General features: G+C 48.3%; 6 protein-coding genes across 6 annotated transcripts; 2 read left to right on the top strand and 4 right to left on the bottom strand.

Annotated features, from left to right (window-relative positions):
• Positions 1 to 216: 216 nt before the first annotated feature.
• I303_106730 (diphthine synthase) lies at positions 217 to 1577 on the top strand (the record flags this gene model as incomplete). The annotated part of the gene is made up of 3 exons (XM_018411883.1): positions 217 to 351; positions 527 to 651; positions 854 to 1577. The coding sequence occupies 3 exons, from the start codon at positions 217 to 219 to the stop codon at positions 1575 to 1577; spliced, it is 984 nt and encodes a 327-aa protein (XP_018259084.1).
• Positions 1578 to 1870: 293 nt separating this feature from the next.
• Positions 1871 to 3009, bottom strand: I303_106729 (uncharacterized protein; the record flags this gene model as incomplete). The annotated part of the gene is made up of 3 exons (XM_018411884.1): positions 1871 to 1943; positions 2015 to 2130; positions 2296 to 3009. 3 exons carry the CDS (start codon positions 3007 to 3009, stop codon positions 1871 to 1873), a joined length of 903 nt encoding a protein of 300 aa, XP_018259085.1.
• Positions 3010 to 3591: 582 nt separating this feature from the next.
• I303_106728 (uncharacterized protein) lies at positions 3592 to 5989 on the bottom strand (the record flags this gene model as incomplete). The annotated part of the gene is made up of 6 exons (XM_018411885.1): positions 3592 to 4262; positions 4398 to 4678; positions 4784 to 4812; positions 4899 to 5340; positions 5463 to 5798; positions 5892 to 5989. The coding sequence occupies 6 exons, from the start codon at positions 5987 to 5989 to the stop codon at positions 3592 to 3594; spliced, it is 1857 nt and encodes a 618-aa protein (XP_018259086.1).
• A 2088-nt stretch (positions 5990 to 8077) lies between these two features.
• Positions 8078 to 8467, bottom strand: I303_106727 (uncharacterized protein; the record flags this gene model as incomplete). Its single annotated transcript, XM_018411887.1, has 2 exons — positions 8078 to 8253; positions 8329 to 8467. 2 exons carry the CDS (start codon positions 8465 to 8467, stop codon positions 8078 to 8080), a joined length of 315 nt encoding a protein of 104 aa, XP_018259088.1.
• Positions 8468 to 9358: 891 nt separating this feature from the next.
• Positions 9359 to 12472, top strand: I303_106726 (uncharacterized protein; the record flags this gene model as incomplete). Its single annotated transcript, XM_018411888.1, has 13 exons — positions 9359 to 10400; positions 10486 to 10556; positions 10646 to 10663; positions 10741 to 10856; positions 10932 to 11002; positions 11121 to 11228; positions 11312 to 11430; positions 11530 to 11592; positions 11682 to 11731; positions 11843 to 12021; positions 12128 to 12141; positions 12229 to 12300; positions 12419 to 12472. 13 exons carry the CDS (start codon positions 9359 to 9361, stop codon positions 12470 to 12472), a joined length of 1977 nt encoding a protein of 658 aa, XP_018259089.1.
• A 538-nt stretch (positions 12473 to 13010) lies between these two features.
• On the bottom strand, positions 13011 to 13746 carry I303_106725 (uncharacterized protein; the record flags this gene model as incomplete). The annotated part of the gene is made up of 3 exons (XM_018411889.1): positions 13011 to 13103; positions 13305 to 13393; positions 13590 to 13746. The coding sequence occupies 3 exons, from the start codon at positions 13744 to 13746 to the stop codon at positions 13011 to 13013; spliced, it is 339 nt and encodes a 112-aa protein (XP_018259090.1).
• Between the last annotated feature and the right edge of the window lie 756 nt (positions 13747 to 14502).

Here is a 14502-nt window from a genome sequence, read left to right as displayed (position 1 = left end):
GCGATAAGATTAACTTATGAATTTCCAGAAACCCGTACGATAGATTGAATTTGGAATTTACAAGTAAGTTGCTAAATTACTACCAACACTACCAACAACAGACCAACTTGTTGTACGACAACTTTTGGTATATGGTATATAGACCTGTGGTCAAGTCCTGAGATAAAAGCTTACAGACAACGATCAACAGGCAACAGACGACGGACAACAGAGAACATGTTCTACGTCATTGGTCTAGGTTTGAGCGATGAGAAAGATATAACGGTGAAAGGCCTTGAAGCAGTCAAGAAGAGCGAGAGGGTTTACTTGGAGAGTTATACTTCGATCTTGATGGTGGATAAAGAGCGATTGGTGGGTTCGATTCTATCTTATTTTATCCTACTTGAGGAGCCGAGCAAATCGCTATGAACATATGATGCGCAAATTCATGTTCAACTTGGTCGGACGGCTAGACGGTTGGACGGCTCGACAATAGGTCATACATGAGTCGCAGGAGTAAATGACTAACCTTCATCGCTGGACATAGGAAGCATTCTACGAGCGCCCAGTGATAACGGCCACTCGGGAATTGGTAGAGCTAGAAGCGGATGAGATACTCAAAGACGCAGATAAAGTCGATGTGTCCTTTTTGGTCGTTGGTGATCCGCTTGGGTGAGTCTGAGTCTGAGTTTGGGTCGGAGTACGCGTTTCATCATTCGTATTTAACGTGAATATCGTCAGGAAGATGTGGAAAGTGGCTACAGCTTGATGGTCGTGGTCGTTGTGCTTGAATTCGTTTTGTTATTGTTATTGATCTTGATCTGAAAGTTGTTGATGCTTTGTACTTGGCTCTAACTTTTATGTACGTTCGCAGCGCAACAACACATACCGATTTATTACTCCGAGCCCGAGCCCAAGGTATACCCACCCAGACAATACATAACGCCAGTATAATGACGGCCCTCGGATCTACGGGACTGCAGCTGTACAATTTCGGCCAGACGCTGAGTATGGTGTTTTACACGGAGAATTGGAAACCCGATAGTTGGTTTGACAAGCTCGAAGAAAACCTCAAGATCGGTGTGCACACGCTTGTATTGTTAGATATCAAAGTGCGGGAACAGAGCGAGGAGAATATGGCTAGGGGTAGGCTGATATACGAGCCGCCGAGGTTTATGGGGCCGAAACAGGCTTTCGAGCAGATCTTATACACGGAAGCGGCGAGGCATCAGCAGTTATCGGATGAGGATAATAAGGAAGGTCAAAATGGGGATACTAAGGAGGGCGAAGGTGAAGGTGAAAGTGGGCAAGAAGTAGAGAGGAAAGAGTCTTTATTGCCGCCTGATAAAACACTAGCGATTTCGCTCAGTAGGATAGGAACCCCGACGCAGAGGTTGATCAGTGGGACCCTGGAAGAATTGGCGCAAGTCTCAGAAGAGGAGTTCGGAGGACCACTGCATTCACTGGTGATTGTGGGAAAGAGGTTGCATGCTCTGGAATTTGAGTTTGCGGGCAAGTTTGCGATTGGCGGAGAGCAGGGGGCGTGGTGGAAAGTCGGTCAAGAGGTATACGGCGTAGAGAGGGAGACGTTCAATTAAGCGTCCGTCGAGCATCCCCATGAGCCTGGTGGCTCAGTGGACTGAGAAGAGAAGATCGTTGGTGGAAAATATGTGAACATGCATTATGACATTGCATGGGTCTATTGATTACGATTACATACATACATACATACATATACGTAATGGACTCGATGATGCGAAGAGAGAACAATTCTATCCCTATCCAGAAGGCAACTTGATAACTTGACAATTGGACTACTGGATGTGTCGTGAGATCGAACAGTTGAGGACGACGACGACGATTCACCCCAATCCGACTCGATTGACCCTGCCTATAGCTTCGACTTGACAGCCACTCGGATCTCCTTGTTCTCTGTTGGCGGCTTCCAATTCAGTCCTCGATACCTGTTATTCGTAAGCCATCAGCAATGATTCTACCACTGTCACCGGGTCAAGAGGCGTTTGGTGTGACTTACAATAGCGTCGATGGAGCCGTACCGAATTCTACCGGTAATTCAATCCCGTGCTCATGCACTGCTATCGTACGTAACATTGAGAAATGATGGATTGCGTGGAGGGAGCAATACCACAACTAAACCGCCGATCACTGATTAGCTTCTTCACATCATATCGTGTTACGTTTGCACTTTCACTCCGATCCCATTCCACTTTGCCTCCGGTGGTCGATGGCGAATGACGCAGATACAGGAATGAAGTCGTCTAAGAAGATGAAGCATGAGACGTAGGGCGGACTCACCTCTCTGCCTATCGTCGAACCCATCACTTGCTTCGTAGGCGTGATAGCGACTACGTCAATCGTTCCGTCCATGACATCGCCCAGAGTATTACGGTTTTCTGCGATCCCATTTTCTCCCGCTACCCCAGTCCCGCTGATCGGCTGATTCAAAGACGAGGATGAGGGTAAATCTATGTGCCGGGATTGGTCGCCCCAAGATATCAGTTCATCTCGGATCTCCTCTAAGGCAGATATACACGCTTTGACTGATCGAGCGATGGGTCTTCGTGAGGACGGTTGGATGTTATCGTAGTTGATCTCGGTGGTTGTTGTTGTGGTTGTTGTTGTTGTTGGTGTTGTTGTTGTCGGCGTCGGCGTCGCCGTCGAGGTTAATGACGATGTTGGTGATGAAGGTGAAGGTGAGGAAGAGTAGGAGGAAGAGGTTTTAGAGGGGATTAGGGGTAAGAGAAAAGCTCTGAAACTCTCTATGACATGCCTGAAATGTTTACCGAGGGTACCGCCAGGCATCAGAGTACTTTGTCTAGTGAGCTGTTCGTCCGCTGTTATATTGGTTCGAAGCACGTCGATGGCGGATTCTATGAGGGAGATGGATAGTTCTAACAATGCTTCTGCGCGATCTTCTTTGGTCTGGATTTGCAGGCTATCCTGTGAGTTTGGTCGCATTGCAACGAGGGTGTGATTCAAGGATGTATGAGCATTTGAACTGGACGGCATCTGGAGGATTTGATTATAAATGTGTTAGGCGATGTGACGGTTGATCTGATATCCTCCGCTCCGTGAGCTGCAGATGGTCAGATGATCGGAATTAAATGATGCCTAGCTCTGGACAGGGGTGCGAGTGTCACTCTTTCTCTTGAATGGGGCTGAATTGGTTTGTGAGTATCAGTGGCGACCTGGAGATGAGAAGTTGAGCGGTGTTAAAGTAGAAGTACAGATGCGGACAAGGCGGACAAGGCGGAATAAGGGATGCGTTTTGATCGTATAGTCGTATTTTTGCGATCGGCCCTCATATTCCGGATCACAGTGATTGACCGGTGACTTTATACCAGATCGGACTTGGTGCGAACTTCGAACTTCATTATCATGTCGCGCTGCAGCGATGAGTCCAGTGAGAAATGCGGTGCATTGCGTTGCGTTGCGATAGTCGGAACATGCATGCAGTGTCACCCCACAATCGAGAATTATCATCGCTATCCCGCCAGAACGCTTCATCGCTGCAATCCCAATTGCCTTCTCATATGGCGGACCACACTGTGAGTCATGAAGTAGCTCAAATAAATACTACTGATGATACTCTTACAGGCCAAAGAGCGATTCCAAAGTCATTGATTGCCAATCGAACGGCATGCCAACCTCTCCGACTTGCTCCTCGTCACTCTGTTGTCCAGTGCTGCGCTCTATTCCGAAGAGGGTTTGCCAGTCTATCATTTGCCAGTCTTCCTGCGTGTAAACAAAGCCTTCTTCGCCTTGGCCTCTGCTAGTTTGGGCATCATCGATTGAGGTTCTGATATCTCGCCATGCCGTATCAGGAGGTTGTAAATTGTCTATTGCAAACACTAATCGTTGGCAATTTACGTGTATCCCCACGAGTTTTTCCCTGAAGGTATGGCGAATACGGCTGCCTTCTGACGTTGGCATTGGCTCATCTGCTGCTTCTGCTGGTGATGGTTGTTGCGCTTGTTGACTGTTGACAACTCTGGAGGCTTGTAAAGAGGTAGCATACGCCAAGATCGACAAGACTACATCAAAGCTCGGCAGGAGAGAAAGATCCATGGTGTTCTCGACGACAAACTTCATGTATTGTTCGGCACGCAGAAAGAAACTACCGGCCAATTCCATCATCAGGTGCAAGCGATTCTCCGGGGCCAACGGCGAAGGTAGAGCGGCGCCCACGTAATGTGAAAGTCGGTAACAGAGCATCATCTCCGTCAATAGAGAAATGCCAATCAAGTAAAATCGCGAGGGCACTACATGATGATGACAATGATGATGCGGCAGCGGAAGGCATGAATTAGTCACGAAATGATTGCTGTTGACCAAGCGTCGAACGCAGTAGATACGCATTGATACTCCCAAAATGACTGACTGCAAGCGAGACTCACAATGGGTTACTGACACTTGGCTCCTCCAATCTTCTGAACGATCGTATAACGCGTTCATACTGTTGACGATGTTCTCGATAAGGTGAAGCTCCGGAATCATTGCTTCTTGTAAGTCACGCAGTGCAGCACACACTGGTCCCGTCAACAGCAAGAATTGAGAGTAGAATGCCATATCGAGGAGCTCCTCTGTGAGCAGATGTGATTCTGGGATGTCGGCAGGAAGGATATTGCTGGTTCTGGGCATGGGCGTGGATAGCGAAACCGTGGCAAGTAGATCGACTCTATGGAGTTCCAGGAAGCGTTTCATTTAGCTTGAAAGCTTCGTATCCTCTACCATGGCCATAGGTGAGACTACGGGTGATGTGATTTCAGCTTGCAACACTCACCTCGTCGACCTGTTGATCAGGCAGCCCCACTGACAAAGCGCCGCAGAGCAGAACACTTCAGCATCTCTCCATTGTCAATAACACGGAGGTTCCCGTGTAACGTGCATCGACTTACGACTTGTGCTTTCCTCAGCAAGTCCAAATCCCAAGGCATAATTCGAAGTTTCTGATGTTGACCGACCTTTCGCAATATTTTACCGTAGGCAGTGTCTAAGCCGATCGTCTTGGCTAATCTGATACCGAGCTCTACCGCGTTGAAGGGGTCTACTGTCGACCTTAAGCGTGAGTCGAGTGTGCTTATCGGTAGTAGGGATAAGACGAGCAGAGCGATCACAATATCCTCATGAGGAGGCACAGAGTCCAAGGACACCAAAACCCTCTCTACTTTCTTTTGCAACTCAGCATAGCGTTTGGCCGACAGGATCTGGAATTCCTTCCAGGGTTGACGCGCCGAGTATAGTAACAGACAGCTCTGAAGGAAAGGATGATGAGCCGCCGGGTCGACGCTCAATATCAGCCTCGGTAGAGGAAGGACTTGACGCAGCATGGGGCGCGCTCTGTGGAAGCACAAACATAAATCAATACTTACATACGTACATGACCAGCGACAAAAGGAGATGATGACAACGCAAAGGAGTGGGAAGTCGACGGAAATGGTCGCGTTTGGGGAAGGACTCACCTGTCGTATGCTTTCCTCAGATGATCTTTACTGATCAGGCCAGCGACGACAGGCTCTGCCAACCACTCGGCGGAAGTGGGCGAACCAAAGGCGTCCTCCACTGTGATGCCATTGGTGGACGCATGGAGAGACAGACGGTCGGTGAGAGGAGAGTGAAGCCGATGACCTACGCTTCCCGCTCCGCGGAAAGTAAAATGTTCTTCCGTACTCTGATCATCGTGATGATGAGTGGCTGGATGGGATGTCGTGGACAGCTGAGTCATCAGATATTGGGAGATGGATTCGATCCGTTTTGTACGTTCCAGCAACTCCGATAGATGGGTTGTTTGTGTTTCACTACCAGGGGTAAAGATATCCTTGGTCAGCCGGCTTGCCTTGGTTCACCCTGCCCCGAATTGAATCAGTCCGGGGACGTTACTTATGACTTACATGGCACTGGATCCATTGAGCGTACTCTCGCCAAAACGTTGACTGGTTTCGGGCGATGGACCGGTGGAAGCTGGTCCTGATCGGACATCGTGGGTCATAGTGGTCATCGAAGTTGATATTGATGTTGATGCTGATGCTGTTGCTGATGCTGATGCTGATGCTGATGCTGATGCTGATGCTGATGCTGATGCTGATATCGATGCTGCTGCTGGAGGATCTATTATGGAGCATGGCGTACCTAAGATTCTACACCGATGACATCCTGCATGATCGACTAATTCGCAGCGAGACTTTCGATGTTGACAAGCTGTGCACGCGGTCGTACCTTTCGTGCGACGACGTTTCGTGCGATGTTGAGAGTCCATCGTCCGATTGTCACCGGGGATCAGGGGCGGCTCCACTACTTGTATGACACACGCACATGAGCGATTGGGATTGCCTTGACTCTGGGCAATTCTCAGCAATTCAGTGCAGAGAGCAGATGAGGACTTCGTTGCACGTATTACGTCATCTCTATCTTACGCCGACGGAGTGAGTGATCGAACCGTCGGGCCAAATCCAATTCTTTCTGTTTACGCTTTTTTCTGCAGGATCCGAGTAACCTATATTCGCTTGGGTCAACGAGCCAGGAGTGAATGATATAAATATATGTATATACGTGTGTGGGAAAATTTGTCAATCCAACTATAGCAGCAAAGTGTCGCATGACCTGGTTAATTTGCATACTTGACCCAGCTTAAGTAGTCATTCAACAGCAATCCCTAGATACCTATTTCAGAATAGTTCTTTTCGATATGTCGACCCCTCGGATTCGTATGTCAGGTGAGTTGGCTGAAGTACAGCTTGGCTTACCTCCCAATCGCAACTTGCGAAGACAGACAAGGTGGACGGACATCGCTGAAGCCACTTCGGCGTAGGTGAGGAGACCGCTATCTGCTTGTTCTTAGCTTTCTTCCTGCCTCCGGCCTCGGTGTGAGTAATCTGTCCTTCATGACAAAGGTTGCACTATGCGATGAGGAGACAAATGCTCACCTGATCTACGTGCTTTCGCCTCTCTTTTGGACCCCGCAGCGGATTTGCGGATCGAGGTAAGTCCATGATGTCACATTGTCATATGCAGCCATGGATGATAACCTTTGCGCGCTTCTTTTACAGCATTCACCGGAGCTGTCTGTCTGAACATATTATTGTGCTTCCTTGGCTGGATCCCTGGTGAGCTGAGCTCAGCGTCTCGGTCTCCTTCGAAGAGCTATCATCCGTACCTGTCTGAAAATGGTGCTGATCGAGAGTGAACCCGACCTCATGTTCTGAAGGCATTGTACATGCTCTGTTCTGGGTCTTCTTTAGATCTCAGAGGGGAGCGAAGGCTCGTACCGATATACCTTTCTCCAGTCACTATCCTCAGGGCCAAGTTCAAGGTCAGGGTCAAGGTGAACCCTATACAGGTCCGCCCAGATACTAGATATGCATCACCCTGTGATCTCACAGTCTCGTTCATCAGACATCGATATTCTAGAACGGAATCGGAATAGAGGTTGATAAGCCGTGGTCGAGCCAGCCTACATATCTGTCATGCACTGGTGCATCGTCATCCTGGCTTTTAATTATTCGTGCCTATGTCGAGTGTGAGGTGAAAGTGCGAGGTCCATCGTCCGATGTGCTGAAGTAGGCCGTGTCCTTCCAGAGGCGCGTCCTGGGTGCGCCCAGTCCATCTGTAGATGCCAAATATGGCGTACTTTGCTCATTCAATGGTGCCGCCCATCTCACTCGGACCAGACTAGTCACTAAGTCACGCTCGCGAACATAATCTGCTAATGGAGCACATCGATTTCCGCTCAGAGATCACATTACATTCAAGGGAAATATAGCACATCAACGCAGCTGCTCAGGAGAACGCCTGACCTCCTTCTCGCCCTCCCTATATTCGACTAGATCTATCGTCTATATAATTCCAAATATCACGACAGCAGCCGCACAGATGACCAGGAAGCCAGTACACTGTACGCCCAGATTCGAAGCATTCGAGGTTCTGAAAGAGCCGACCGACAGACGCGGCAGAATGGCAAGAGAAGTAGGCATTATTTACCATTTCAGTGTTTCGGAAATGAGTGGGATCAAGTGTGCGATACGGGATATGGACCGCAGAGCGGATCGCGGGGAGTGAGGTTTAGTGTATGAGAGAGAACTCACGACGAGGTCGAAGCCGTTTGTTCCGCCTTGAGAGATGCTGCGCTGGCAGTGACTTCCGAATAAACTGTGTGTGCGTCTGACCATACTGAACCTACTATCGATGTCCCCTCGCCGAACACACTGGCTATTTCGGAGGTGGCGTCACCCCAAATCGAGTTGAGGTCAGAAAGAACTACGAAATTGTGGGCATCAGCGTCGCGATTTCGGATTTTCTTATTGCACGTGATAAGAGGAGAATGCCACCCACGTCTTCTGTCAGACAGCTCCTGAATACCGGTTTGCATTGGCATTCCAGACGTTGCTGAGGTGTGTGGGACGATGGCTGTAGGCCCAGCAACAGCAAGAACAGTGGGGCACGCAAGTATAAGCATCAGCATGGAGGTCATCGTTGTCGGCGTCCGTCGCAGGTGTATGATTGTACAGCATGATTCAAGCCATGCATACTCATATGCGCCGCTGTATATATAGCATGATACAATAATTGTGTGAAGTTGGCAGATGTCGACATTTTACGACTGCGCCGTCGGAGAGGCTCAATGACCGACGGAAGAAATCATTGAGCAGGAAACCAAACAACAGAAGGCCTCTAAGCGAACCTCCTGTCCAGCTTTTATGTGACTATCACAACTGATGAATCCCGTCTCTGCCTGTTCATGCTTTCGACAAAAAAGCATTCCCGCAACCACATAGTGGACCTGAGTACTGCAGACAAGCAAGACAGACCAAGGCGACATCATGCTGCTCTGCTCAGAGAGCGCCGCGCCTAAATTCGGCAAAAATACATGGGTCACACGTGCATCAGAAGTGCGCATATGACGTACGAGTACTCCTACAGATAAAATGTTGAACGCGCATCTGTTTTCGACTTGTCGATTCTCTTGCTGCTGCGCTGCTGCAGCTACATCCCTCTGTCCGAGGATACAGCGGAAGGGCCGGAGGGACACATGAAAGGACTATGCAGATTCAATGGTGCAGAATGGGTTACACATTGCGATATGCTAGATAGGATGGCACCCATTGAACCTGGACAAACTCGTTTCTTTTAAGGGGATTAGACCACGCACAGCCCTCGGACTCAGTTCCCAGGGTCTTAACGTATTAAGCTGTGTTCGCGAGGTCTATCCCCTCCTTGACAACGACAAAGTCATACGCGGCACACTTTCGTCTTCGGTCTCTGGATGAGGTGACAGGATCGTTCAAGAGTGCTAACACGATCGCATTCGCACGTGCATGCTCCTGTCCCATGTCAAGACTACACGGAATCAGCCCAGATCAAAATGCCTCTCACAGGTCCTCGTCCTAACCCTGCTCCTGCCCCTGCGCTCACTCCTACTGCATTCCCCGAACCTCCTACAAATAGACAAGACGATGCGCCTCCTTACTCGTTTGTCGACGACGCCGGTGCAGACTCATCTGGCGCCCATCAGTCGACATCTACCCCGAGTTACCCACACCAATCATCAGCCGAAAGCGGTACAGCACGACTCGAACCGTTGAACAATCGATATCAAGCCGGCGAAAGTGAAGCTCAGGAGATCATGCGGGACTACAGGAACTCAAGAATAGATGATGGTGGGGATGTGGGATCATTAGGGGCACATAAATCAAGTGGGTATACTTATAACAACCCATACGACGATAGGGAAATGGATAGAGAAATCGATATGGATCCGGAGATGCAAGGGCAGCCTAGATCAATCTCGCCTTCTCTCGGTCCATGGGATTCAGCTTCTCAGCGCTCATTACCCTTCCATTCCAATCAATCTAGTCCATACCCTAATTCCAATGCGCTTCATACGCACCAGCCCTCTCATATACCACTATCGCAGATCGACGGCCAGTCCGGAATGGGGTCATACTCTAAATCACACAATGCAAAAGCGAATTCGTACGGCGGACTAAGTTACATCGACGAGAACTTCGAATACTTCCATACCGACCAACCTAGACCCGCATCCACTACCCTACAATTATCGCAGGACCAAGCGCGGAGGGACGCAGTAGAGATGAATCTGATAGGCGATCAACAACGCGCTAGTGGAGGAATGGAGAATCCTTATTACTCTTTTTCATCCTCGAAAGATGGGTATGGTGGATATGGCGAATCGCCTTACCCGTATCCAACGAAGAATGCGGGTATGCAACTTCGCGGACCGAATACGCTGTATGATGTGCTGCTTTTCCCGACTGGCCTGGATCGACTACTGGCGCTGGTAGGTGTTAAGAATGGACAGTATCCTGTTGAACAGGCGATAGAGCGGAAGAGAAGAGGTATAGGAGGGCAGAGATGGCCTGTAGCTGCTTGGGGTCTGGCGATTGGTAAGCTGCCAGATCCTTTCGAGCATCGGCCTCTCTCACGGGGAGGTAGATGGATGAATGGGCTAATCAATGCTCAAATGGATAGTCATGACTGCTTTGATGGTGTATGAGATGGTAGCGAATTATCAAGCTATGGGATCACCGATAGCCACCAAGGTGCGCTATATCGACCTCATCGCAAAGCTTTGTACAATGATAAATTTGCTGATTGATGATCGATGAATTGGGATTACTGTGGGATTTAGCCGACGTTCAATCCTATGGTAAATTGGGTTATCAGCTATGAGTATGGGAACAGCTAGCTTTAGCTGATCATGCTGACTCCTTATATCGTTTTCAGATTGGACCATCCTCAGAAGTATTGATCAACATCGGAGCGAGATTTCCTCCATGTATGAAACTTGTCGAAGATCTACCGCCGTCTTTCCAATTAGCTTGTCTGAACGATACTTCCAGGTAAGTGCGACCACAAGAAAATTAACATCGGAAATGGGCAGTGTCTCAGAGAGGGCTGATGTACCGGTTGTATAGTACGCCAACTACATCGTGCTCGATAGAAGAGATCTGCGGACATGGTGGATTCCATGGCGAGAATCCTGATCGTGAGTGCTCATGCCTAATGTACCTTACAAATTCCTGAGCTCCGCTGCGCCGACACGCCAGATGTGTCGTAGACTCATGACGCTTATCAATTCTATTTCTGACGATTCGTATTTGCAGAATCTTGGCGATTCGTCTATCCCATATTCCTCCATGTCGGTCTCGTACACTTATTACTGAATATGCTGGCTCAGATCACCGCTGCTGCTCAGGTGGAACGTGAGATGGGTGAGTCCGGCTGACCGGCCTTTGCGATGCCTATCTGCAGAAGAGGTGCTGATTCACATAATACGGAATGGGCATGTTAATAGGTACGATCCCATTCTTGATCGTATATATGGCGGGAGGGATATATGGGTTCGTACTGGGTGGTAATTTCTCTAGAACTGGAATACCGTCTGTGGGAGCTAGTGGAGCGTTGTTCGCTACGGTAAGCCTCCTTGACACTTGTACTGATACCTTACTGGGCGTCGAGACAACCACATGTTTACGCTTACTCCATTCTCGTTCTTCATGGATCCCCCCGTAGAACGCTTGTGTATTGGTTGATCTGATATTGCATTGGAAATACGAAGAAAGACCCAAACTCAAGGTAAGCCAGGATGGTAGTTCCTCTTTGTCTGTTCGTCGTTGGAGAGGTACCAGGTGTATTGATGAAGTAATTGTGGTATCGTTATTTAGGCTTTTCTGCTGGCGATAGAATTTCTGATAGGATTCGGTATTGGATACATGTGAGTGATCGAATTGAGCTCATTAGCGGTTGAGCGCATTCTCAAAGTACGAAGGAGAAGGATGTGAGGAGCTGATGATTTTGAATTTGTATTTGAATTCTAATTTGGAAGACCAAATGCAGTCGATGGATTGGCCCATTTGGGAGGATGGGCAATAGGCATATTACTGGGAATCATCCTGTACCCGTCTATCTCAGAGACGAAGCGGCACAAATATATCCTGTGGGGTGCTAGGGTGGTGGCGTTCGTCTTGGCTATTCTGGCTTTCGTACTGACCATCAAGAACTTCTGTAAGTCCACGACTTTCTTTTGGCTTTTCGGTCTTTGTGAAAGCCTTGCCTTCATTGACAGGGTGAAAGCTGATTTTATGGCATTTCGATTTATGTCACATTGTAGATACCGATGATCCTGTGAGTATTTTGTGTTTTGGTATTTTGGGCAGCCACACCCATCTGAGTAAGGCCTCAGACTGACTTTGATCTTGGATTTTCGACCAGAACGCGGCTTGTGAATGGTGTAGATACCTGAGTTGTATACCGACAAACTCGAATCAGCATTGTAAAGGGACTGTGAGTGTTTAGAGCTGCCACTTGATGCCATGTCGTACCAAATCATACCATCTATATATCTACATCTTCCCTTTGATATGTTTGCTGATCTATGCAATGTGTGTTTCCTTGTATTTAGGGAATCATCGTGACGGAAACTACGAGCACGAGGCGATCGTGGGATGCGCTCTGATGGATTGGTATCTTCGAAGCGTTTCATCCGGAACGAGAAACGATGGAGTAAACGTATATCAGTAGCAGGTAGGAGTGAGATAGCATTATAGGCCACGAAAGGACTTTTCAACCATACACCTTGATGACGTGCGAGGATCATATACTGTATCTACTTAGCTGTACATATCTTCATATATCACATTTTAGCATATCAAACCATCGCCGCTTAATAGATTTACCACGCATTGTCAATTTATCGCTATAAATATCCCACACTCTGCATTTGTCAAAGTACGAGACGGATGTACTTATTCTATCGAAGCGGAAAAGCACTATCTTTTGGCTCTGACTGTACATGAAAAAGCTTGATCGTAACGGATATCCTTACTCAGTCAGATTATAGGATACATGTTGTACGGGATTATGAAATAATGTATATACATCTCTACCTCACGCATCTCTTTCTCACTCTGACTGACCAGTAAGGCGCGATTTCTGTCTATCTGATCTGCACCTCTGCAGATCTACGTTCAAATACTCTGATTGATCTGATAGATCTAAGCTTGTCCTTCCAGCTTCTTCTCCCCGAATTCTTTCTCGCCCTCGTTCCTGAATACAGTCCCTGCGATCTTCTTGGCGTACCCGTTGACCTGAGGAAGTATCGGCAAATCATCAGCGTAATATCCTCCGTCCATTCGTCTCGAGGATAGAGAAGGTCGGTGTCTCATCAATATACAAGAGAGATCAAGGTGGATATGAGTGGGCGGGCTGTTGAGATGTCTTGCCATGCCCATCGAGAGAGAACATACGACACTTCGCCAATGGAGATGATATTGATGAGGTACACTCACCTGATCTTTAAATGTGATTTTCTCTTCGTTCGACGAGGAAGCTGAATTGGGCTGTTCGACGATTCCACCTGTTCCAGGAGCAGTAGCGGCTGTTCGTGCGTTCATATGTCCATATGTTCGAATTCCAAGTATTCAAGCATAAAGCAGAGTATATGACAAACAAAAAAGTTCGCAACTGAGTCAGCTGTTCCATTATTCGCGAGAGATAGGTTGAAGACACGGTAAAGACAGTGATGCACCAGCACATCTCGTCACATCTCAATGGATCAACGGAGGACTACTCACCCTGTTGCGCTTCGGCAGTCTCTATCGGAGCAGAAGGTACCCCGGTCCCGCTAGCTACGATGGAAGGAGGAACAGCCTGGTGAGTCTCGGTCTCGGTCGAGGATGATAGTGGAGACGGGTTGTGGGCTGTTGAAGTTGAAGTCGGGTTAGTAGACATTGTGAATATGATTCCGTTTGTTCTTCGCTAAGTTAAATCGACCTGGATAATTGGGTGATTTAGGTGGATAGACGATAGACGATAGACGCTAATCAGGAGATGCTGATGCAAGGTGTAAGATGTTTTGGAAGGTGGAAGCGGCAAACCGGCAATCGCATCCCTCATGGTGAAATGACGTCATCCCAACTAGCTGTTAACCGTGTGGTTATCATTTACTCGAAGTACAGTGCTTTACTTCTTTCTCACTTGTCTGAGGGAGATGATGAGTTGTCCACAAATTGCACTGACGCTGAACACCATAGTGACTCCACGCTTGAGTCCAGCATACGTGTTCGACCCCGGCCCAAAGCCGCAATCGTATCGAGCGGGTGCAGATCATCGTCCGTCATCAAATGCGCCTTCTTCCCTATCGTTCGTGAGAGAGATCATATAGACCTACAGGCACTCACTCTTCTACCAGACTGGCAGTCCCATCTCTCGATATAGACCAGCGCAATGTGAACTGAGGGCCTGCGATCGGTGAACCAACATTCACGTCTGAATCAGGCTTCTCTGACAGCCCCTGTCTGGCGAATCCTTGTCTGACCGACATGGGACTCGAGAATATCGTCCAAATTACTGATTTCGGATAGCTCCGTGGCATCTCACTGATATCTCAGTCCAGCAAGTGAACAAAGCCAGCTGTCGACGAACAAAGGCATGGTGAGAGGTCAAGGTCGTCAATCAGCATAAAGGAGTCTCAGACCTGCCGCAAAA

This window comes from Kwoniella dejecticola, chromosome 8, assembly GCF_000512565.2.
Source record: "Kwoniella dejecticola CBS 10117 chromosome 8, complete sequence".
Taxonomy (NCBI): domain Eukaryota; kingdom Fungi; phylum Basidiomycota; class Tremellomycetes; order Tremellales; family Cryptococcaceae; genus Kwoniella; species Kwoniella dejecticola.
The sequence above is the reverse complement of the archived record's forward strand: the minus strand, read 5'-3'. Positions and strand labels throughout refer to the sequence as shown.